The sequence below is a fragment of the Puntigrus tetrazona genome, chromosome 2, assembly GCF_018831695.1.
Source record: "Puntigrus tetrazona isolate hp1 chromosome 2, ASM1883169v1, whole genome shotgun sequence".
In the NCBI taxonomy this organism is placed as follows: Eukaryota; Metazoa; Chordata; class Actinopteri; order Cypriniformes; family Cyprinidae; genus Puntigrus; species Puntigrus tetrazona.
In genome coordinates this window covers 5589241-5613100 of record NC_056700.1, presented here as the reverse complement: position 1 = coordinate 5613100, position 23860 = coordinate 5589241, and the positions used below count along the sequence as shown (strand labels likewise).

At 36.6% G+C, this 23860-nt stretch overlaps 2 protein-coding genes and 1 long non-coding RNA gene across 32 annotated transcripts in view; 2 read left to right on the top strand and 1 right to left on the bottom strand.

Annotated features, from left to right (window-relative positions):
• dlg1b (discs large MAGUK scaffold protein 1b) overlaps positions 1 to 2986 on the top strand; it is a 76069-nt gene extending 73083 nt beyond the window's left edge. For all 30 annotated transcript variants that reach the window (XM_043223025.1, XM_043223020.1, XM_043223083.1 and 27 more), the window contains 3 exons: positions 25 to 134; positions 369 to 460; positions 1278 to 2986. In XM_043223025.1, coding sequence (XP_043078960.1) covers positions 25 to 134; positions 369 to 460; positions 1278 to 1384 — 309 coding nt within the window. In that variant the 3' untranslated portion in view covers positions 1385 to 2986. The remainder of the gene's footprint in view (positions 1 to 24; positions 135 to 368; positions 461 to 1277) is intronic.
• Positions 2987 to 5675: 2689 nt separating this feature from the next.
• On the bottom strand, positions 5676 to 8627 carry LOC122357632. Its single transcript, XR_006252507.1, has 2 exons — positions 7234 to 8627; positions 5676 to 7113 (listed from the first exon to the last, which is right to left on the bottom strand). It is a non-coding gene; the product is annotated as an uncharacterized LOC122357632 (long non-coding RNA).
• A 2690-nt stretch (positions 8628 to 11317) lies between these two features.
• Positions 11318 to 23311, top strand: tfr1a (transferrin receptor 1a). The gene is made up of 18 exons (XM_043260267.1): positions 11318 to 11447; positions 14262 to 14312; positions 14630 to 14864; positions 14984 to 15164; positions 15255 to 15477; positions 15845 to 15967; positions 16065 to 16160; positions 16241 to 16380; positions 17061 to 17230; positions 17330 to 17449; positions 17576 to 17661; positions 18395 to 18458; positions 18532 to 18599; positions 18705 to 18775; positions 20187 to 20271; positions 20354 to 20581; positions 20920 to 21072; positions 21517 to 23311. Exons 2-18 carry the CDS (start codon positions 14280 to 14282, stop codon positions 21757 to 21759), a joined length of 2319 nt encoding a protein of 772 aa, XP_043116202.1. The 5' UTR covers positions 11318 to 11447; positions 14262 to 14279; the 3' UTR covers positions 21760 to 23311.
• The last annotated feature ends 549 nt before the right edge of the window (positions 23312 to 23860 follow it).

Sequence of the window (23860 nt, the reverse complement as noted above, 5' to 3'; positions counted from 1 at the left end):
AAACACTGTCTTTGCTCTCCTCAGGGCAAACATTGCATTCTAGATGTATCAGGCAATGCCATAAAGAGACTGCAGGTTGCTGTGCTTTACCCCATCGCTATTTTCATCAAACCAAAATCAATGGAGAACATCATGTGAGTAAAAAGACAAGGAATCCAACTAGTATTTTAAAAAGATCATTGTCTATTTAAAAAAGTGTCACGCTATCAGTGAACATACATTTGCATAACCTGTACCCAGTCGCCTCCTTGGGTTGATGTTAAATGTGTGGGTTTTTTTAAGAGTTATGCAAGTATCACTGATTCATAAAAGTTGAATGCACTGATATATAAAACAATATGCTGTAATGCTGTTTGCTCTCTATTTAGGGAGATGAATAAAAGACTGACGGAGGAACAGGGCAGGAAGACGTATGACAGAGCCATGAAGCTGGAACAGGAGTTCATGGAGCACTTCACAGGTCTGTTTTCTCAATGCTGTGCTGTTGTGGTCAGGCCCTTTGGTAAATACGAGCAAAGAATGCTGTGAGAAATCTGCATTGCTTATCCTTTTGGTCTGTTGTTGAAAATATTCACAGAAATGTCATTTGACCATGGCAGAATCTTTATTTTGTGCTCAGTGGCCCATTTTGTGTTGATATTGACGTTCATCCATTCATCGAATGTGGAGAAAATAATTGACTTTTTTTATATTTCACTTTTAATAGATATTTAACATCACCAGTTGATTGGAACTTCCTTTTTGTAAAACTGATCATTTAACTTGACACTCTTTTTGATCTGTACAGACTTGAGCTAAATAATAAAACTACCGGACTGTCATTTAGAGCTACTTTATAGCAGAATGTAAACTGCTTCCGTAGATAAGTTCAGAATTGCTTCTGCTATTTCCTGTTTATCTCTGTGATGCTGACTGTTTTGCATAGAGCACAAAACAAATAAAGGTGTCTTGGCTATTGCCTTGATGGTGAACATGGGAATTTTCAATGCTTTAGCTATGTTCTTAAAGCCACATATTTATTTTGTGAAGCTCAACCATTTTTGCTACACAAGAACTTTTTTTTTTTTAAATCATTGCGATGGATGACAAAGAGAACTTTGTGTCACTTTATATGTGAAGATAAACAATGCAGATTAAAAGACTTGGTGTAACATGCTATATTTTTATTTGTAGACCACACCTTTGGCTGTCTATATGACTGCTGGCAGTTTCTGTGTTTTAAATATATTAGTCATTTTTATTCCCGTCTCCTCACTGTGATGATCTCTCCATTGCAGCTATTGTTCAGGGGGACACTTTGGAAGAGATCTACGATCAAGTCAAACAGATAATTGAGGAACAGTCTGGTCCATACATATGGGTACAGTCCAAGGAGAAACTATGAACGCCTTCAGGAGTTTATCATCCCCTTTCTCTGCCTGGTTTATTTATTAATTCAGTTTTTTTTTTTTTTTTGTAATCTCAGCTGGGTTTCTCTGGCTGACAGATTTCACTCAACAGATTAATTCCTTAATCCAGCATACTTCAGTCTCTGTTCAGTCCTATATCTTTACCTCCTACTTCTAGTTCCTCAGTAGCTATTTCAAGAGAAGATGATCTGTCCTACTCAGATCTTTACTGCTTCCATGCTTACAGAAAGCAAAGCTATGCCAGACCAGCATCTGTTTACCAGGGGTTTGGAAACGGTACAGTTCCTTAATGTTTAAGGGAGGTTACTTTGTAAGGACAAAGACGGCGATCTGGATTTTCTGACGATTCTCTTTTCATTTTACTCATTATATTCTGTGTTCTTTTTTTTTGTTTGTTTGTTTTTTGTGAAAATGGTAACATGGAGCTCAAGTCTCAGGCATCAGATTAATTAAAATGGTGAGAAACACACACAAAAAAGCAAAACTTTGCACGTTGTAGCTTCTAAGACCAGGTGTTCTTCAGCCCTTCTTTCTCATTGTTCATTTCCACCATAGTCCCGTATGTTCCACACGTTGTCGATTTTCTTCTTTTACTGTTGTATTGGCATGCTTATTGTTCTCCTCATTCTGATTGTCTGCGTCATGGAGCCGTTGTGTTTAGATGATGTCCCGCTGCACAGATGTGAGACGTGTGCCGCCACTGTTAGAATGTCGGAGTCTACAATCAGTGTCTTACACAGAGTATGCGTTTTCAACACTTTGATTTACATTTAGGAAAGTCTGCCATTTGTAAGGAACTGATCTTTTTAAGAGGCAATAAAATGCCACCGCGTATGTGGAAGAAATCTATTGTACAATGAGATCTTAACAGATATTTAACCCTCCATAAACTGCCTATTTTGTTATAATAAAAGTCTATATTGAGCTTTACTTAAGCACTATTATGATGGGAGTTATTTTCTTGACATTGTAAGATGTATATTAGAGCAAGAGATTTAAAAAACAAAACAAACAGTATAATATATATATATTTGTTCCCCTTTTTCTGTTACCACCCTTTATTTTCCTAAACTGAAACAAACGACAAAATTCAAGGCAGTGAGGGGAACGGGGAGAAAACAGAGCCTAGCGGATGATTAACGTGCTATTCGAAGCTAGCTCTGTCTCTTCCTCCCCTCTGCCCACCATTTTAACATCATCTGCTGCAAGCGTGCAATATCAGAGTCATTATGCGCGGAGAAGAACGTTCTATCCTCCCAGACAGAAGAACTTCACGGGGGCTGACGAAGCTTTGGCGCAGGGCTGACGTTATCCAGCTAGAAGCTCCACAAGAGACTCCTTTTTTTTCTAAACCTGTCCCGGAGAGGGGGGTCTCGCCTGCTCTTCCTACGACATGATTGTTTTGTATACTAAGACTGCTTGTTCTACCACCTCACCACCTCTGCTTTTTTGGGGACGTTTTGGGACTGGAAAAAAAGAAACATGTAAATAACCTACTGATCTGATTCATTCCATTGATCAAAACGAACAAGAGAATGGCTAATTCAAGAAAAATAAAATGAAATCTTTCTCATACAGCACAGTGCTGGTGTGAGTATTCCTTCAGATAGAGGGCTTCAGTATATCTGTAAGGCGTGACATTGGGACACGTTATTCTGTCTAGCTGTACACAAAACTTTGAGTCAACTATACTTCTAAGGTACCACAGACATAATTCTGTCTTCACTTACTCATTTTATCATTCCAAACCTGTACTTTAATCTGTGGAACATTAACTATACGTTTACAGTATTTTGAAAACTTTGCTCTGTAAAGGTCGGTTGACCTAAAAACTGTTACATGTTCAAATTATTTAACTTTCAAATAATACGTAATACAGGTTTGGATTGACATGAGGGTGAATAATAATAAATGACAACAGAACTTTCCTACACACTCATGATATTTTGTAGTTATTTTATGTTAAAATTAAAAGCCAATTCAGAACTTTCCAACCCTGGATACAACTGTAATCAAATACACATGAACCCGATCATTTGAAAACTCTCGGCATGTGTGTTGGAATCAAAGTCTACAGAACAGTAGCTTTCTAGGAGCAGAGTTGGAAATTCCTAATTGAAATGAATTTGTAAGATCTGCTCACTCCACTGATGGTTATATTTGGAGTTAGGGTGGACCTTCTTGCTTTGTACCCCCCTCCACATTAATCAAACAATGTATATATGCCACCTCATAAAATACGTTTCTGATTTTTATTATTTTAGTTTGGGATTTTTTTTTTTTTTTTTTTACAGCATTGTCAACCACGTGATTGATTCTGTGCAAAAACGAACACAGCTGAGTACAGTAAAACTTTACTTTTTTTTTTTTTTAAATGACACCAATGAAAAGCAGCTTGTCCAATTAAATCAATTTTGGTTTTTAGTTATCAACTGTTATATGTCAGTGTCAAACAATAGCACACTTCAGTGTAAAAACTAACAAGAGGCCATGGGAAAAAAAGGTTAATACTACATTTTCTTTCATTTAGGCACTTCTAATTTTAACAAAGCTTGAGATGTTTTTGCTGGACAAACACCATGCCACGTCACACAGACGTCATATCTGCAATGCATTCCTCGTGGAGATCATAAAATGTTTGTATGTTTAAAATGTTTTGGTTTCAAATGTTCTCAGTAAGGTGGCATAACTAATCGCAAAGCTTTCATTTATTTCACAACAAGGCACGTACATGCAGCCATTCAAGCATCATTACCAACACTTACAGAATTAACAGTGGTTTTCATTTAATTTAGTTTATTGAGGGCCATAAAACCCCAGCAGAACGCTCTTAACGAAGTCTTTAACGCTTTCCTCCTATTCACAAATGGAATCGTAATAACGACATGAATATAAGGTTCACCCATTCAGTCACTTTTTGCCTTTTATTTGTCTGTCGGCGTCTCTCATTCCTTCTTTCACTTCCTTCACAAACGTATCCCGTAGTCTATTAGCTCTCCGGCCCACCTCTTCCACGTTCCTGGGCATTTTTGACGTCTCCTCGCGTATCTGGCGAAAAGTCTGGGATCTGAGCAGCTTGGTCGAGGCGTCTTTGCCGGCGATCTGCGCTTTAGTGATGGCGAAGGCCGTGATCTGCGCCGCGCGTCTGATAGGTCGAGACTCCGAGAGCTTCTCCACCACCTGAGCGTTATTTATCAAAGCATGAAAGATCCGCCGCAGCACCATTCTGAACCTGTCGCGAATATCTACGTTAGGTTTCAAAGATATTATTTTTCACCATTTCTTGGGTAAATAACACATTACCTTCAAAAGTCCCCGATCGACTGCTCTGCACGCTACTAAGCGTGTCTTTTTCGACTCGATGCGGTGTAAAGCGTTTGATACGCCACAGTGCCCTCTACAGGAGTGGAGAGTAATACACTTTAAACTGACGAACCAAGAAAGACTATAGCCAAGATGCTTCAAGAAACCTACCTGCACAACTACAGTAGCTCCTGTTAAAAGTTTGAGGCACTTTTAAGTGTAAACATGCTGATAAATAAAAAATTAAAATTAAATCAAAGCTAAATTAAATCAACATAGTGTGACCATCCTTTGCGTTTAAAAAAAGCTTATTTTTTTCTTTTTCAGATAGGTTCTTGAAGTATCTTTGAGACATTGCCAGTTTATCTGGATTTAGTCTGTCTAATTGAGTTTGTGCTTAAAAAAAAACTTTAAGCAGGTAAAAATGCTAGTGTTGTAATAATTTTGGCCTGCACTCTAATATATATATATATATATATATATATATATATATATATATATATATATATATATATGCGCATAGTGGGTAAATAAAATATTGAACACACCATTTTTCCCAGTAAATATATTTCTAAAGGTGCTATGTGCACATGAAATTGCCACCAGATGTGGGTAAAACCCTAATTAATCCATACATACAAATCAAACTATTTCAGCAATTAAGTTATGTGTAATAAAATGGAATGACACACGTATTAAACACAAGAAGGGAGGTGCAAGAATGAGTCAAAATCCCACGTGAGTAATCTATGCGATACCTCCTGAAGCCGTCATTATTCACAAAGGCTTTTGTACAAAGTATTAAATACATTTCAGTAGTTCAATACTTTTTTTTCCCTGTGTTATTACAAAATGCATTTGTTTTACTTGTATGTATCAATTGCTTTGGTTCTTGCCAACATCTGGTGAAAATTTCATATCTATATGTATAAAAAATATACACACACACTATTAGCAATTCAGTACAATTATTCTGAACTCAGTGTTTAATTTGCCTTTGGAGTGCCGCATTTTAATGGATAAAATCTTAGTGATCCCAGTCTGTAGAGTGCTGATAAAGTATCTCCTAGAAACACTTGTCCTGACCACGCACACACGTCCAAGTATGTTTCACTTCTAGTAGGAATTGCATCATCCCTTGGGGTCTTTTTACGTTGAGGTGGGCTGAATTAATGAACGTACTTCAGCACTGACGGAAGCCGAGTTTATCTTCCATCTTTATTTTTTCCCCTCATGACGGTTCTTGTGAAGTCGTACTTCAGTTATAACCCGTTTATGTAGAAGTCATTCCTCTCAGTGTTTTCTTCATGCTCAGTGCTCTTCACGCCTTGCAGCATTAGTGGCTTTGGCCTTTTTTTCCACTGCTTTTATGTAAAAGATATCCACCAGATATTTTATGTGGAGCACAAAATATATTTTTGTCCGCAGTGACAAAAAAAATAAAATAAAATGAAATATCAAATAACATAAAATAAAAATCTCTTGTAAGGAGAATATTGCAATTATGGAAATGTCTTCAGACATTGAACTGCATGTAATTTACGATTAAAAGAAAATGTATTTCTTTAAAATATAATAAATGTAATTAGCCTAGTTAAGCACTTTTCAACTTCATAAGACTTAGGCCTTTGTGCATGTAATGCATACGTAATTTTCATAATTACTTCTATTGTCTTTGAAGGGCTCAATGTATTGACAACAGCAACTAAAATATACTTGTATGTTATAGCTAAACATATTTCTAACAAATTTGTGTTAAATACACATTTGTAAGAATGACGTTTCAATTTAGTACATTTAAAAAATACTAAATGTAAAATAATTGTATTTATTATTACTAAGTTAAAATAAAAAAATTCAAATAAAGATTAAAATGTACTTTAAAGTAAAGCATTTATACTATTTCAAACTCCATTTGCAAAAGTACATTTTATTTTGAAGAATAAATAACCATTGAAACCTGATGCATTAACATCCGAGCATAACCGACATTAACTTTCTGATAATAGTAACTAGAAAAATACAACATAACATAATCGTTTCATGTTCAACATGGAATTTCAGATGTGTTTACAATGTTGTTTCCTTTTTCTTGTTTTTTTATATCCAAGTAATTGCACAAAAAGAACGATTTTCTGTGCTCTGCATTATAACCTGAGCTCAGTATGTGCTAGTGGTTTTCAGGAATGCAATCCCAACGAATAAGCACATAAAAATCTGTACTTCACTGAATGTTCTTTTCAGCAGTCACAACAACTGAAAAGAACAGAAAATACATTGTACTGAGCCTGCACATCCATTCCTCTTCCTCAACCAGGAGATCATTTTATAGACTCAGCAATCTGGATTCGAGGTGCCTCGGGTCTTCCAAGCCCTTTCGGAAGAAGTTGAAGGGTCGGCTCTTTAGGATAGTTCAGATATAAAGCATATCTCAAACCAAACATCAAGAGAAAGCATACAAACGAATAACATTATAAAACGCTTAACAAGAAAACAAAACCATGGTAACTGAGAGACTTACCTAAAACGGCTGCTTTCCAAAAATTTGTCATAATAGACGGAAATTAGTCATAATAGACACAGAAAAAATAACGATTCAATATTCCACGGAACCGCGTTGGATCAACGACTCCTTCTTTGGAAAGCAGCGACTTCCGCTGCACGGTTTGGCGGGTTTTCTGGTTTCCACGTGAACCGCTGACTCCAGCAGTGTACCGTTACAATAGACTGCAGATTAGTACAACTTTTTTAAAAGTATTTTTTTTTAAAGAAAATGTATTGCAACGCTCTGAGCAGAACGAGTCTCTCAGTTAGATAAATCGTCACAGTCGTAACGTTATTTAACAGCTATTATTTTGTTGGACGAGTTAAGATGTCAAAACAAAGAGGATTCTAAATCTTTGTTAAATGCGCTTTCGTCTTTACAATTAAAACGCTTGTTTTTCCAACGACAACAACATCACGTTGGAACGATTATATTATAATCGAAATGTTGCAAATGTTTGCTGAATTGACTTATCTGCACGATAATATCACCTATAACGGTTTTCGAGTTGAACTCCGAGCGCTCAGATGCGAATTCATCACCATTCCGTTATTATTTTACCAGTTTGTGTAAAACATTAAATAAACCGACACTGCCTGATATTACACCTGCTGACTCCTTCTATTTTGAAGCGATTTAACCAGTATGTTTTAAAATAGACAAGTAAAATGCACGGAGCAGAGACTTTTCTTCTGGCGTATTGGAAAGCAATAAAGCTCATTACCGCCACCCACAGGCGGAAATGAGTTTACGTCCGTTGAAAGACTATAGAAATATAAACCCTAAAAGCGACTTATTTAGTTAATTTTACTCATGTTATTTGAGTTTGTGGTAGTTAAAACGGCCAAAACGTTGAACACACTTTTTGCCGTTTTGAGTACAGTTTGCTTATTTTTAATAAGTAGGTCATAGGCTACTGTTCAGGAATACAGCTAGAGAGCGAGTGACAAAAGAGTGCACACATCGAGGAAAACAAAGACAGAGTGTGAGCGAATGCTTAAAGCGCACTTTTACTTACTTCAGCGGCCACAGCCAAACAGGAAATCCTTTAAATAAGAATAATTTTACAACTGAACAATGCCGCATTCACATATTCCCATGCACTTTCCATCAAACTCCACGAACCCTGCGTGAAGCTACAGCACGTCGTTGTTCTCTCACGTTTACTGTAACAATAACACTTTCTGCTGTGAGCGAAACGCTTATATGGCTTCACCTCTGACCAAACCAAACACAAAGATATCGAAATGTTCTTAACAACAAAACGTCTTTTCAATGAAATAGCTCCTATCAGATAACACACCGACTGAGCGACACTCTGTATTCAAGCCGATAACCTTTTTCACATAATAAGATGTTAACGTAAAGATAACTGTACTTCCCACACTTCAGTTTATCTCTTAAGAAAAAAAAAAAAAGAAATCTTGTCATTATTCGCTCACTTGTTAAAAACAAAAAGAAACGTTTCAAAGAATGTACCAGTGGCTCTTTTCCATTAAATTGCTGGAGCTTGCAAACAAAAAGGTGTCTGAAATAAATTTGTAGCTACATGGAAGGGTAGTTATAGTCAGATCTGCATTGTTTTCTGCTCCATCTGCTAAAGCTGTTTAAATAATAGATTAGATTGCAATGTGAGAGAACTGCAGTTGAGGTGGTCAGATCAAGGGGTCAGAGAAGGGCAAGGCAGATATTTTCCATTATTCTCTCTCTCTCTCTCTCTGATCTCACTCTAGTTGTGTGCAGACCTCTCCCCCTGCGTGTGGGACCCTGATAACAGGATCTTCTGAGAAAGTGAGGAAGTCCTTTCAGGCCTTGGGTGTGTGCTTCGCCAGAAAGACGCGCGAAAGAATCGCGTGCAGCTGCTGTAGGAAAAGTTCATACTTGAGGTGTGCGGCCATGGCGGGTATCTGAAGCTGAAGGTCAAGCTGTTCTGCAGCGTGTCAGCTGTGTCTGGGGCTCGTATCCAGTACACAAAGGCCTTGAAAAGAGTCCACCACAGCTGCGCATCACATGCAGGACAAGGTACAACGGTCTGAGCGCTAGCTTCAACTAGTGCGTCATAGTTTACTTAACGGTTTAGTTAAAAAAAGAGTGGTTTCGCAGCGCACCAGACATCAAAAGCAAAATTGCAGTAAGCCTTCATGCAGAAAACTAATATATTATTTATGAAATAATATTTTACATTGTTCTGTATTTATTATTTTTGTTACATTGTCGTATGAACTAATAAAGAACAGCACGTAAAAGCGTTTTAATATTATAATATGCATTTGATACATTTTCTCCTCTGTAATCTCCTCATTTTCTTTCTCTATGTAAGATTTGGAATGAAAACTATTTATGTTTTTCAAGATTTGTGAGCAGATGTGATCAGTGTGTGAATGTTGCACAGGTGGCTGAGACTTTGTTATGAGTTTCTTTGACTGGTTCAACCTCTGATATCCTGCTTCAATTCTCTCACATATTCCGCAGCAGTGTTTACTATCAAACAGAGCGGTGGGGTTATTTGTTTTTTGGGAATTCATCTCTTGATCTGCTTGTCTAATGGCAGACATGGAATTAACGTTTCTAGAATGAAGAATTACAGCGGCACTGTGAGAAGCGTCAGAAGCACTTGTGCAGACACGAATTTTATTTACGTGGGAAAAGGTAAAGAAATGAGAAACGCAGACCAGTGCAGTCTGTATTTCAGTGATTTACTGAAACTAATTTAGAGTCTGGGTGAAAGAAAAAGACCAGGGTAATGAAGCTTAAGTGTACACATAAATAACGTTTCAGTGTCCTTTTGTGCTGTGGAGACTTGCTTGCAAAGGAATAAAGCGCCCGAAAGCTCACCGTTAGAGCTTTCTTGCGTTTCACTGAAAAAGCGCACGACAAAATCTCTTTACTGCGATTGTCATCATGAAGAAAAAAATACGCTTCTGCGTGGGCCGTTTATAAAAGCTGGACGAAATGGCTCAGCTGAGCAACAGAAATGGAGGGATTCACTCTAAACCACAGCAATAGTTAATTACAGAGGCATGAATCATAGACCACCCATTGTGTCTGAGATTGTAAAGAAACCTGCTTTGGTGTCTTGCAAAAATGGGTTTCGCCTTAATAATAGCAACAGAAGAGCCCGGGATATAAGTCACTCTAAACAGCAATCAAGCAATAATAGAATTATTGATATTCACAAAAATAAATACAAATAAATTCGTACAAATCAATGAAGAAAATGTGTTTTGCAGCGCTCATATTATCTTTGTGCCCTTGAGCTAGACTTAATAACGTCATTGGTTTTGTTGGAACTGTTTTTGGAGGCAATCTGAACCGGTAAAAGAGAACAGAGAATTATTTTAATACAAATTTTGTATTAAATGATGATGAACGTGACACCAGCACATTTTGTTTGCTCTGTTCCTGTGTGTGTCCTCTCAAGTTGTGACAGGTAAGAAACACACACTTCCATAAATGCGCTTTGGCAGCCAGAGAGTCGCCCCAACAGAAGAGAAAGAAGCCTCTCCGACATGTAGACACGGTTAAAGCTAAATCTGAATTACCATATTATTCACAGTATTTTCACAGGTGCTGCTCAATTTTGAAGAAAACCCACATTGGTTGTGTCCTTTGCTTTCCCGTGCTCCTCCTGGAAAATGTCTCCCAGGTTAGATTACTTTGGCCCAAACGTTCTTCTCCTGCCTTCTCACTTGCAGATGTTAGTGTGCGAGTCTGCTGAGCAGGCACTTTAAATAAAAATAAAGCAATCTTTTCGTTACTTAAAGAATATTTAATAGTTATTTTTAATGGGGTGGAAAGTGTAAAATTGAAAGTTTAAATGTAATTTGCTAACCATCTGCTCGCGATACGTATGTCATCTAATAATTGGTATTACTCAGTTCTTAAGTAATTATACAGTACCACATTTTATACTAAATTCTCTTAAAATGTAAATATAAATCGACATCGGGCTACATTTAAAACCAGGCAGGCTATTTAATACAAAGTAAATCTTCGTCATCCGTCAACCGACATACATATTTAATACTAATTCCCTAATATAGAAAACAGGAAGTGACACCAAAGCACCCGCCTCTCTCACGAGGAACGCTTCACGATCTCGCAGGGTCTCCAAGGTTATTATGTGTGTGTGAGGCGCTCGCGGTGGTCGTGACTTTCTCCTTCGGCGAGGCAGGAGCTTGAGAGCGTTGGTAAGATCACCGTACGCTTGTATGAATGCACTGGTGTCTGAATGTTAACATTTGGCAATTTCTACTTTACGAGCAGCGGTGCGTTGCTTTCTTGTCCGCTTAAATCTGGATTATTCCCCACAGCACGTTTTATAAGTGAAACGATACTAGTAATCGCTTGGAAGTCAGCTGCAGAATAGGTTTGTACGGAACAGGTGCGGACTAGACTTAACCTTTATTTGACTAGAGTTCATGCAGCACGTGCTCTGCGCGAGCCTCTCTCTGCCGCTGACCTTCACGCAGATTGTCAAACCGATATTAGATTAGTTAGATCGTTAAACTTAGTTAGATTAGACAAAGCACTAACTATTTTGATCATTTAAATAGCAGCTTTAAATTTTAAGATAGCTTCAATAGTAATACAATTTCAGTTTTTAAAGATAATAATAATATTGTTGCGAAAATGAGCAGCTATAAACTGTTTGTATTGAGATTAGCTGGCAGATGCATGTGACATTTTCTTCAGGGTCAGCTCTGAACACTTGTCCTTCCCAGTTAACCTTTTTGGGTTGTTCGGGTCACCTGTTATCATGCTTGTTAAATGAATTATCACTTTGAGCTTGAAAGGCACAATATTTACATTGTAGTTTTTATTTTTATCATCATCATCATCATCATCATCAGATTTAGCGTTGCTTGCAAATACATTTTCGATTATAAAAGTTTAGTGCCGTTGTTTCCCTTTTTATGAAGCTAATTGCAGCTGATCTGACCCTATAACATGAATTGCACTCGTTTAATTTAACTTGAATAAAAACGCATAATTTAGATTTGGAGTTACCTAGCAAAACATTTTTACCTTGTTTTCAAACTGTGTGACCATCACATGATTTGCTACAGTGAAGTTTTAATCCTCTTTGCCAGTTCTGTAAAGATTAATCAACAGTGTCTGGAATTCTTGGGAATGTACTGTAGATCGTGAACCAGAATAGTATGACGGCCAGAAAAAAATACAGCTGTACATTTATAATGCGTGTCTACAGGGGTTATTTTTAAATGTGAGTAAATGACACAAGTTTTTTTTATCCACATACTACTCAGAAAAAAGTATTCAAGATCCGGTGGCACAGAGTCACACGGTTAAGGAGCTTTAGATAGTAATTTAAATTCTGGGTGCGCTGCATGAAAAGCAGCACTTTATGAAATCATTTGTGATTTTAAAGCCGCACAGGGAGAGTTTTTTTATTTTTCCAATGATAAAAAAAACGACTGGGTTGTTTTAACGTAAGCTTACTTTCTCTCCTAGTGCGACCTTTGTCTAGAGGTTTATTTGGCTCTCATTGTTTTTGTTATAAAATGTAGAAATGAATAGGTAAGCGCTAGTTCTTGCGTACCTATAGAATTGCTCAGACAAGGAATGAAGATTAGTGGGCCGCCCCTAATGGAGCCCAGCAAGCTGCAGTTTTTCAGGAAAAGACAGTAAGGGTGACGCGTCAGGCCCCAACGGACGTGAGGATTGGTTTGATCTGATTGTGTGCACGTTCTCTTCCAGTAGGGTGTAGCCCGCATTCATTTTCCTATCTCTAGCTTGCATGCGTCCAAGCAAGTTAGCAGTGTACATTTGGTGCATTGCTTCAGTGCGACTTATTTTAATGTGTACTTTTTAATTATTTCTGAACAAATTTCAAATGTGTTTGCAGTCCTTTTTGTTATTCGTTTGTTGAATGAGACCGGCTCAAGGATGCGTGGTTATCTTGCCTGCAGTGTTTTTCTCTTGTGCCTTGGATTATTAGATTAACTTGTAACCTTCAACCTTTTTTTTCAGAAAAGAAATGTAGTCCTTGAGATCTCTTTGAGTCCAGGATCGTGTTTTTTGAGGGTGTAAAGATCAAGGGCTTATGTGAAATGAAATGTGATATTTCATGCAAAGCTGTTTCAGCTAGTTTCTAATTCTTTTATAGATGGCAAGAACTTTTACCCTATGTTAACTTTGGGCTACATAGGATATTTCTAATTATTATATCCCACCACCAGCCTAGTTTAAAGAGAGAGTTCACAAAAAAATCTTTATTACCGTTTAAAGTTAGCAATACTGTATGAACATGTCCACTCAGTGAAAAACTCAAAAAGAGGATCTTTATAATAAAATTAATAATAATGACCATAACAATATTTATTATTATTATTATTATTATTATTATTTATTGAACAAAATATACAAAAATAGATATTCCACACTGTGGATGCATGCCAAATTGTAATTGTTCTTTTATTGTTTAATTCAATTGTAATTTTACTGTCAAATAAAATAAGGGGTGGCAAAAACCATAAATAGCATATACAGTATATGCAGTGTACACACACACACACTTAATTGACTACTTGTCAGGATAAATTTTTTCACATCACAGCAGTCTACAGTAAAAAAAGAGTCTTCATTCAGTTATTTTTAATGTAATGACAGTTCATAGTGACCACTTTTATTATACCCCAAAATATGATTAAAGTCTTCTAAAGTCATGTGATAATGAAGAGTCTGATAATGAAGTAATGTGTTCGCTGACTATCTTCCCGGTGAATAGAGTACTTCAAAAAAGTAACAGGGAAGCGTGAAGCTGCACCAAAACACACAGGTCTAAAGTTAAGATGAAAATCCAAGACCATATCATCGAGAGAAGCATAAAACATTATCGGCATAATCAGCATTACAATAAAATCTCTCTGTTTATGATCTACTAACACCCTTTTTTTTGGTTGAAGAAATTAATTGTTTTATAATTATGATTTATTGCCTTCCCTGAGAGACAGAGTTCAAGAATTCTCATTCTCTTGCAGCAGTTATTTGAGGCCACGATGGATCAAGCTAGGACAACAATTTCGAAAATCGTAAGACATACTTTTCATACTAATTCATTTTGCCATGGCATTATAACTCATCCGAATTAATCATTAACCATTTAAGAGCTAGCAAAGAAAGCTCAATTTTTATGAGATCTTTTCAACTGAGAATATTTTCAGGCACTTTAAATGAAAAATCTTCTTAATCTGTTCCTGATATCGGTTTTACTACTCGTTAAAAACCTTCAGTATTCCAGTAAAAATCTAAAACCTCATGTAATGCTACCAGCCTTATATGTGTTCTTACAGTGAAGAGAGCCCAGGACAGAATTTTATCATGGTATTTTGTAACCATGTTTTTCCAGTTCAATGGAGAGCCACGCTCCTACACTCGCTTTAACCTGACCCAGAACATGGAGGGTGACAACAGCCATGTGGAGATGAAGCTCTCGTCTGACATGGATGATGAAGTTGAGGCTAACGGTGTTGGGGAAAACATAAACCAACATAATGGTCCATATTACCCCAGCAAACTGAACCAGCGCTCTCCCAAAACCGTCTGCGGATATGTCATTGGCATTCTGTTCCTTTTTATTATCGGTAAACCAATATGCTGGTATATATTCAAGCTTGTTATGTGGCCAATTGTTTTGGTATGATGACCACTAAACTGTAATCATTTCTATGCACAAAAAAACAACTCATGTTTGTCATTTCAGGATACCTCATCGGTTACCTGTCTAACAGAAGCACGAACAAAACAGAAATCAAGTCGGAATGTCCGGTCTTTAATGAGATGGTGCCAGTGAAAGCAGAAGCAGTTTATTCATTGGACTGGAGTGATCTTAAGACATTGCTGAAAAAGAAACTGACAACCGACAACATTAACAGCAACCTCAAGTAAATACACACCACTGCACTGTTGCTTCCTTCATGCTCTGAATTCAGCAGGTATTCAAATTAAACACGTTTTGTTTCTCCTCCTTGTAGGGAATTCTCTAGTGTCAGTCACCAGGCTGGAAGCACAGGAGATGAGGCACTCGCTAATAAAATCATGGGGAAATTCAAAACCTTTGAGATGACTGCCTGGACGGATGAGCACTATGTGAAAGTCCACGAGCCTGGTTCTTCAAATAACAGAGTCCTGTTCCGTGGCAACGTTGTGGGAAATAGCGAGGGCTATTTGGCATACAGTGCACTGAAAACGGTGCAGGTTAGTTTTGAAACTAGTTCATACAACTCGTGAGCAATTTTAGGAATCTTTTGAAGCCATAGAATTAGTGGCTCCTGCAGGATTTCATGTAAGGTTGGAGCAAAAATGCACGATTGAAGGTGTCTTCATTTATTTCACTCAGCAGATATTGATTCTTAAGGTGGGGTTGTATGGTCTTGTTTGTTTTGCTTAGTTTTTGATTCGTCGACTTGGTCCATCCACTTTAAATGGACTAACTTATTTTTTTATATTTAGTTCTACTGTGAATAAACCTGAATAAAATTGAGATTACAGGAGCTCCAGTAGAAGGAAAAGTTGAATAATGACACATTTCAGCCTGTTCCGTATTACTTATTCTGTTGTATAGGGTGCAGCTCTGTATGCCCATTACGGACGAGCAGAAGACTTCAGGCGCCTGCAAGAGCTAAATGTTGACATAAATGGAAAGGTTGTCTTGGTCAGAGCTGGGCTCTTAAGTTATGCTGAAAAGGTTGGTCATCTAACGCATTCGTATGTTAAGAATTAATGAGTTATTATTGATAGGTATATATTTATCCTTTTATTTTTTTTCCATTTGCTTAATACAGGTTGCTAATGCTGCTAGCTTGAATGCTAGTGCTGTGCTAATTTATCCAGATCCTGTTAACTACAATATCAAAGACGACACTGCCCTTTTTGGCCATGTAAGTTGTGGAACCTTTCTACTATCAGGATATTTGTGTATTTAGAAGTTTGTTAGGTTGATTAAGTTCTCTTCTCATAGGTCCATCTCGGCACTGGTGATCCTTATACTCCAGGATTCCCTTCCTTCAATCATACCCAGTTTCCCCCGGCTAAGTCCTCTGGCTTGCCCAGCATTCCGGCTCAAACTATAACCATAAGACAGGCTACTGAGATCATGAGGTGCCATTCATTTCCTTTCGCTATTTAATGTCACTGTTGTTTTTACCGAAATGTGCTTTTTGACTTGGGGTGTTGTTACTGAATTCCAACAATTAATTATGACTGATCATCGTTCTTTACATTAATGGTCAGTGTACTCATGCACATCCTTAGAAATATATGTTTTTGTGCTTAATATTTGAAAGTAACAATATTGAACATCTTACCATTTGAGATTTAAATTGGAGTTTGTTATAACTTTTAAGTTATTTGCAATTATTCTGAGGACATTTTTATTGTTTGGTAATTAGAACAATTTTAATGTCTTAGGGAATACAAGATATTAGTAACTTTTAGTTAGAGAATAATGAGAAGAAAGCAGTTAAGAAGAATTTTATTCATACAAATGTAAATCTGGCCTCAGATGGTAATATGGGCTTAATGTAGTGCAGTTTTTTTATATTTTAATTTATTTATTTTTACTTGAGCCAGCTTACAGCAGCAACCACGCAAAACAACCATTTATCAACCCCACAAAACACTAAATATTGGTAGTCATCCAGCTCACCCTAGCATCCTGGCAGCAACTTTTGCATGTGCAAGCACCACAAGCAACAAGCGACAATTTTTCTGCCAGTGAGATTTGTTAATATTTTCTGTATTTACATGTTTGTCACATTCGTTTGCTTCTGCTCAAACAGTAAATTAAATGGTCGGACTTCCCTTAATGGCTGGAGCGATGGGATGCTTCGCGATACCATGTACAAGCTCGGCGATGATGATGACATTATCACAGTGGAAGTTAAGAATGTCCTTATTCAGAAAAAAATCCACAATGTGTTTGGAGTCATTAAAGGTTATATGGATACAGGTACTATATACTGTTATAATCCATTTTAAACAACTCATCAAACGGTTAATTGGTCCAGGTCATTGATCACTTAATTAATTAATTTTTTTTGTGCTTTAGATCGTTATATGGTGATTGGTGCCCAGCGAGATGCATGGGGCCCTGGATTTGCCAAAAGCACAGTTGGGACTAGTTTACTGGTGGAGTTGGCCAGAACTATCACAGATATGATTAAGAACGGTACATTTAAGTTCAAACAGTAATGTCTCTTTAAACGCATAAATAAATGCCATTATATAATGAATTATACATGTATTTTAGTTTAGAGTATATATTTTAATTTCTATAAAAAAAATTTTTCCCTAGATGGATTCAAGCCTAAAAGGAGCATCATTTTTGCTAGCTGGAGTGCTGGTGAATATGGAAGTGTTGGGGCCACTGAGTGGTTGGAGGTATGAATCCATCTTTCTCTACTTTCTGTTGCAGTCTGTAACTTTTGCCGCTCTAGCGGTTATGAAAACAGAACTGCTCTGTCATTGTAGCAGGAGCTACTTCTCTCTATCTGTATTTAATGATGAATCATGAATTCCGCAGCACTACCTACCCAAACCAGTCTAAATAGTCACTTATTATAGGTGTACTATATTGATTCCGAACAAGACAAAAACATGGTTTGGAAAATTAATTCATGGTGTACTTGCTTCTTATATACATTTTTAATAAAGTTACGGACTGAACATTTAAACAATAACTGTTTTAAATACTCAGTGTTGATACAATAACAACAACACAAATACAAGTAAACAATAAAAATATGTACATCATATTTCCATTCCTTTCCAGAGACAATAAAAAATATGAATATATGATATTATAAATGTTTACTGTATTTAATTGCAGTATGTGTATGGATATTGCATTTTTAATGAAGTACTAATTGGTAAAAACACTGTGGATTATTCATCAATAAGCTGTTAAATCATCACATTGCATTCTAGTTATATAAAAGTTTGTGCGAAATATCGTATTTGAGATTAATAAAAATGTGAAATTTCAGAATCTGTACAATACATTCTGTACTAATTACTGCAGAAATAGAGTACTATAGTATAGTATAGTGTGCAGTTTAAAAAAGCCTACAGTTTCTGTAAATGTGTGAATATATTTGTGTTTTTGTACCCTCAGGGCTACCTGACCTCCCTCAATTTGAAAATGTTTTCTTACATCAGCCTTGATGAAGTTATTTCAGGTTTGTATAGAGTCACTTCTTGAGGAATTGTAGAACTTCGATCTTGATGCTGATCATCTGACGTTCTCTTTAGGTTTTGACACTTTCAAAGCAGCCGCCAGTCCGCTGCTGTATGAGTTACTAGAGAGCACTATGAAACAGGTGCTGTATCACGAGCGCTCAATCTTTAGCTTTATCATTTGCATAATTTTTTTTTGTCCAATTTTGTCTGTCCTAAAAAGAAGCATAACCCTTTCTCCCATGCAGGTCTCATCTCCAGTTGATGCAACCAAATCCTTGCATGAACAGTTTGCTGGATCCAACTGGGAAAAGTCTGTGTAAGTTCATCTCACACTGTTTCTAGAAAGCAGGTTTTGTGACATACCCTGGCATGTTTAAGAGTAAGCAGATAACCTCAACTTTCGATTCCAAAAACAGAGGTAACTTTCAGGGTATGTAAGTATCCATAGCAACTTGCTTTCTGAAGATAACCTGCTCCAGAGTAGGGTATATTTCAGGGTTAGCTTACTAAAGAGCTATCAGTGCATGCGTGCGTGCTTTACTGACAAGATATTAGTGGACATGACAGATTGTGCACAATATTACAGTGAAGAACAATATTGGTACATATAGATGATAGTATTATTTGTAATATATTATTCAAATTTTTATAATACCGTTTTTGGAACCAACATGCCTCAAGTAAGCAGATGGTAAATTAACCTTGCTTTCTGGAACACCTTTCCACCTTTCTTGCTTTCACATAAAGTGTGTACTTTTACTTGTCTTGACCGGTCAAATAGCCTGATTAAAACTTAAATTCCAAAAAAAAAAAAAAAAAGATTTTGTTACATAAGATTTTGTCAACATAAAAGTGATTGATAATGGACAGTGTGTTACTGTGCTATTTAGGCTTGCATTGCCTGTTTCTTTGTAAGAGACTTTCTATAGACAAAATAAAATGAAATGAGCAAAACAGCTGAACAGGACACCTAGAAACTACTGAGGTAAAAACATTTAAACAAAATTAAACACAATTTTTTTGTTAAGCAACATACAATGACAAGGGAGCCAATTGTATTGAGTAATGAGTATTCTTCTTACGATTGTGAATGTCACATTGATTTTAATTTAATAAACAATAGTTGAGTAGTCACATAATTGGGTTACTTACATTTTTAGACAGTATTTGTCTAATTATTTACTGAATGGGTAGCATCCTGGGGTTACTATCACATAGGTGTAAAAGCTGGTCGAATATTGCTTCAGTACAAGTTAACAAATTAAATACCACTGTAATTTACATCAGAGGTTTCGTCTTAAATTTCATATAGGTGGTATTAAAAAGTTCACCAAAAAGTCTTAAATCTAAGTTGACACCCTTATTAAGTCCTTGAACTTGAGGGTATTGGACCTGAAAAGTCGTTGAAATGTCCTTAAATTTTAAGTTAACCTAGGTGTAGGAACCCTGTAGAAAACCAGGGGCGTATTTAAGCAAGCCATTTTAGGGTGGGGTGGACAAGTCGTAACTTTTCTAAAGAATATCTTTTTGGGTTTTGAGACTTTAGTCTCTGCAACTTTATGGATCTTACATATGCAACAGCAGCTTGTGACACTTCAAAGAGAGGAACACTTGAAATTGCATCATATGACCCCTTTACCAAAAACGTTGCTGTTAAACCCATTTTTTTTTTCAAATTAATTCAGTATGCATATAATTATTTATTTATTAATTTTTCCCCCTCACAGAATGGAGCCTATGGGTTTGTCTCACTCTGCTTATCCTTTCCAGACCTTCTCAGGCATCCCATCAATTTCATTTCGATTTACTTCGGTGAGTATTTTACTTAATCTGTCAAAATAGAGTTATTTCATGATGAAAGCTAGGAAGTGATTGTGATCCTGATGTTTTGCAGACTACAAAGTCATACCCTTTTGGCACTATCGAGGATACAGAACAAAATCTGGAACGGTACACTTCCTACAACACCCTGAAACTCGCCAAGACAGCAGGAGAGGTGGCCGGACTGGTTACGCTTCGGCTGGTACACGACCACTTGCTCAAGCTGAACGTGGCGAAGTATACCAGCGTCATCCGCAACTATGTATCCGAAATCAGATCTAAAGTTGAGTCACGCCAGATGGTGAGTCTGTGTGTTTTTATGTCTTGTAGCGACTAACAAAGAACTTAAAGCTGCAGTCCGTAACTTTTTTTTTTTTTTTTTTTTTTTTGTTAAAAATGATCCGTATTTGAGAAAACGCATAATCCGACAGCTACACATTTACCTCAAAACACTCGCTGGAGTGGTGCTGCAATACAACCCACACACAAGACAAAACCCGCAAGAAACTGCAATACCAATGTTTTCAAACATAGATGGCGACAAAGAGGCATAGCTTACGAACTGCAGCTTTACAGAAATTCTTCAAACATCAAGCTTACAGGGAGATGTAATGAACTTTCTGCATTTTTCTTTTAAAGTCGGGCCGCCTTCCCTCCACTGTGACGATTCAGTGGCTTCTCTCAGCTTATGGCTCATACGATCGTGCTGCTAGCGCTCTCGCTTCGGCCATCCAGAACAGTGATCTTGATGACATCGAGCAGTGCCGCATCATCAACAATCGCATTATGAGGGTAATGGTCAAGCTGCTTCATTCTTTCCTGTGTTGACATATTTCCTGTTGAAAAAGGAAGTTGAGTTGGGTATTAAATATCCAATAGCCTTTGCTGCTATTGATAGTTAGTTAGAAGCAAGTGGTGTTAGGAAATTGGGCCAATTTAATGGACAAACTGTTTTAGATGCTAATAGATCAACAATATAAAAGAAAGATACATGTAAATGCATATAATTTCTAATTTTGTTAGATGCATGTTAAATGAGATTAATGGCTAAACATATACTTTGTCTGGGGTATAACAACATACATATGGGCTAATAGCAACAAAACTGTACACTCAGTGTTTTTTTTTACCATATTGCAATCTTGGTATATACGAACTTAGAAACAGCAGCAGTTGTAGTTTTTGTAGTTCTACTGTTTTACAATGTGTATGTTAACATGATGCTGTCTGTTGAAGGTGGAAAGCAGTTTTCTCTCTCCTTACGTGTCTCCGCGGGAGAGTCTATTCCGGCACATTCTGCTGGGCTCCGGATCACACACTCTGGCAGCTCTGGTGGATCACCTTGAAGCTATTAAAGGAGGGCTTGAATCTGCTGACATCGACCAATTCAAGAATCAGTTTGCTCTTGCCACTTGGACCATCCAGGGCTGTGCCAATGCATTAGCAGGGGAAGTATGGGATATGGATAATGAAATTTAGACAAGTGGAATCAACTCACCTCTTTAACTGTGTGATAGCTTTGAACCCATCACTCAAGGAAAAAAAGGAAAATTAAAGCAAAAAATGATTTTGGTGCTCTATTAACGTGAATTTAGGATAAGTGGTTTACATCAGTATTTACAGCAGTAGTTGATCCAAAAATGAAACATTGTGTCATTTACTCATCTTCATGTCATTCCAGACCCCTTCTGTGAAAGATGTTTGAAGTATACAATAATAATAACTGCAGCTATCAAACTTAAAAAAAGACACAGGGGCGTAACATATTATAAAAGTAGCTCCCATCACTCATGTGCTATAATTCACCCTCTGCATCATAGATCAAAATTCATAAGGGGTTTGATTGACATGAAGGTAGAAAACTCATTCTTGGAGGAAGTTTTTCTTTGAGATCTAGTTTTGATTATACAAATTCGGAATGTGTTACTGGTTTATTTTCAAAATCTTTTTTTTGAGACTCCTTTTAGGAACTTCTTGCATAATACCTGAACAGTCTGGATTTAGAGGGGTTTTTATACAGACTCCAGTTAGACAATCAACCATTGACATTTTAATGTTTGTAACCTAACTTACCTGTGATCATAAAACACCTCGTAAAGTACAGTATTTTTCCAACTTTCTGGTTGGATACACTTTTTCAGGGGCTCTTTGGATCAATTCTGTCAAATAGAAAGAGGCTTTCCTATGTGGCTCAGAAATTCTATTTATTAGTTTTTTTATTTATCAGTGACAGGGATCACTATAAATAGCATTTTGTACCGCCTTTTTTTAAACAAATGTATAATTATCGGAAGCAGTGCCTTCCATAATTATGACAGTTATACTGTCGAAATGTGAAAGCAGCATCTGCTATGGATATGACCTTGTTTTCAAAAGCTATGACCACAGACTACATTGTATTTCTTAAATGATAATTAAAAAAATCAGTAAGTTACTGCTATGTATCAGTCTTTGGCACTCTCCTTTTGAATCAATGTTACCTGATCCAGAATTATTATCGGGAGCAGTGCCTTCCATAATGCGAAGATGATGGTAGTTTTTGCCTACCGATGTGTTGATATCGAGGGCAGTGCCCCTCATATTTCACTGTGATGTGGATGTAAGTATTGGGAACTGTGTTTCCCATGATGATGTACAAAATCATCTATATTCACACTCTTACCATAGTAGTTATCTGTTGTGAGTCATGTAATCCGTCAGTTTTTCATACACAGTGAAGTGCTGTTACCTTCTTAAGCATTGGATTAAGCAAATATGGAGTGGGTGATGATCACAGCAGAAATAAAAGACTATAGAAACATTCTCTGTAAGATCCTGTCATGGGCTTCTGAAAGATTCTGTTCTGTTCTCTTATTCGGTTTTCATAGTTCTTTTGTTTTTGGTGTGTTGTTATTTCTGCCTTGGAGATTATGGTCAAGCCTTTCAAATATTTTCTTTTTTCTTCTTCTTTGTTCTTTCTTGTACTTAACTTCACTTTTGCTGTTTTACTTGCAAATCGGAGTGAGATTAAATTATAAATCTATTCGGCTAATTGGTTTTAAGATTCACCTTTTGATACCAGTATCATCTGTTATACCATGGTTGTAAAAAGACACAAAAATGAATCGAAAAGTGAGAAACACTCATGTCATGTAAGACTTACAGGTCATATATATATATATATATATATATATATATATATATATATATATATATATATATATATATATATATATATATATATATATATATGAAATTAAAGAGTATTCTATACTCTGTTAGTAATGACTTGCAGTTTCACAATTGTCTATGTATATCCATATCTTAAAACCTGTTTCTGAAGAATGCTTTGTCAGTACTCGTTTTGTTATAGACAAAATTGGTTTATAGCATTACACGTGCACTGATTCTCAGTTTTATGATAAGTCTGCAAGTGATTAATAAAAAGCTTGAACAACTCATTTAAACTGTGAAGACTTTTTTTTTTATCTAACCATGACAAAGTGCAGAAATTCTCATCCAAGATTGCTGACTAAAAGACACTAAAATTACCTCTTCATCACTTATCTAACCTCAAATATTAACCTGGACATCTAGCTTA

Bases quoted from the DNA above. Each gene is read 5' to 3' on its own strand.
- tfr1a (XM_043260267.1), top strand. From the start codon at position 14,280: ATGGATCAAGCTAGGACAACAATTTCGAAAATC. The intron at 15,165-15,254 runs GTAAATACACAC...TCCTCCTTGTAG, and splicing joins AACATTAACAGCAACCTCAA to GGAATTCTCTAGTGTCAGTC. The intron at 17,662-18,394 runs GTATGAATCCAT...TTGTACCCTCAG, and splicing joins GGGCCACTGAGTGGTTGGAG to GGCTACCTGACCTCCCTCAA.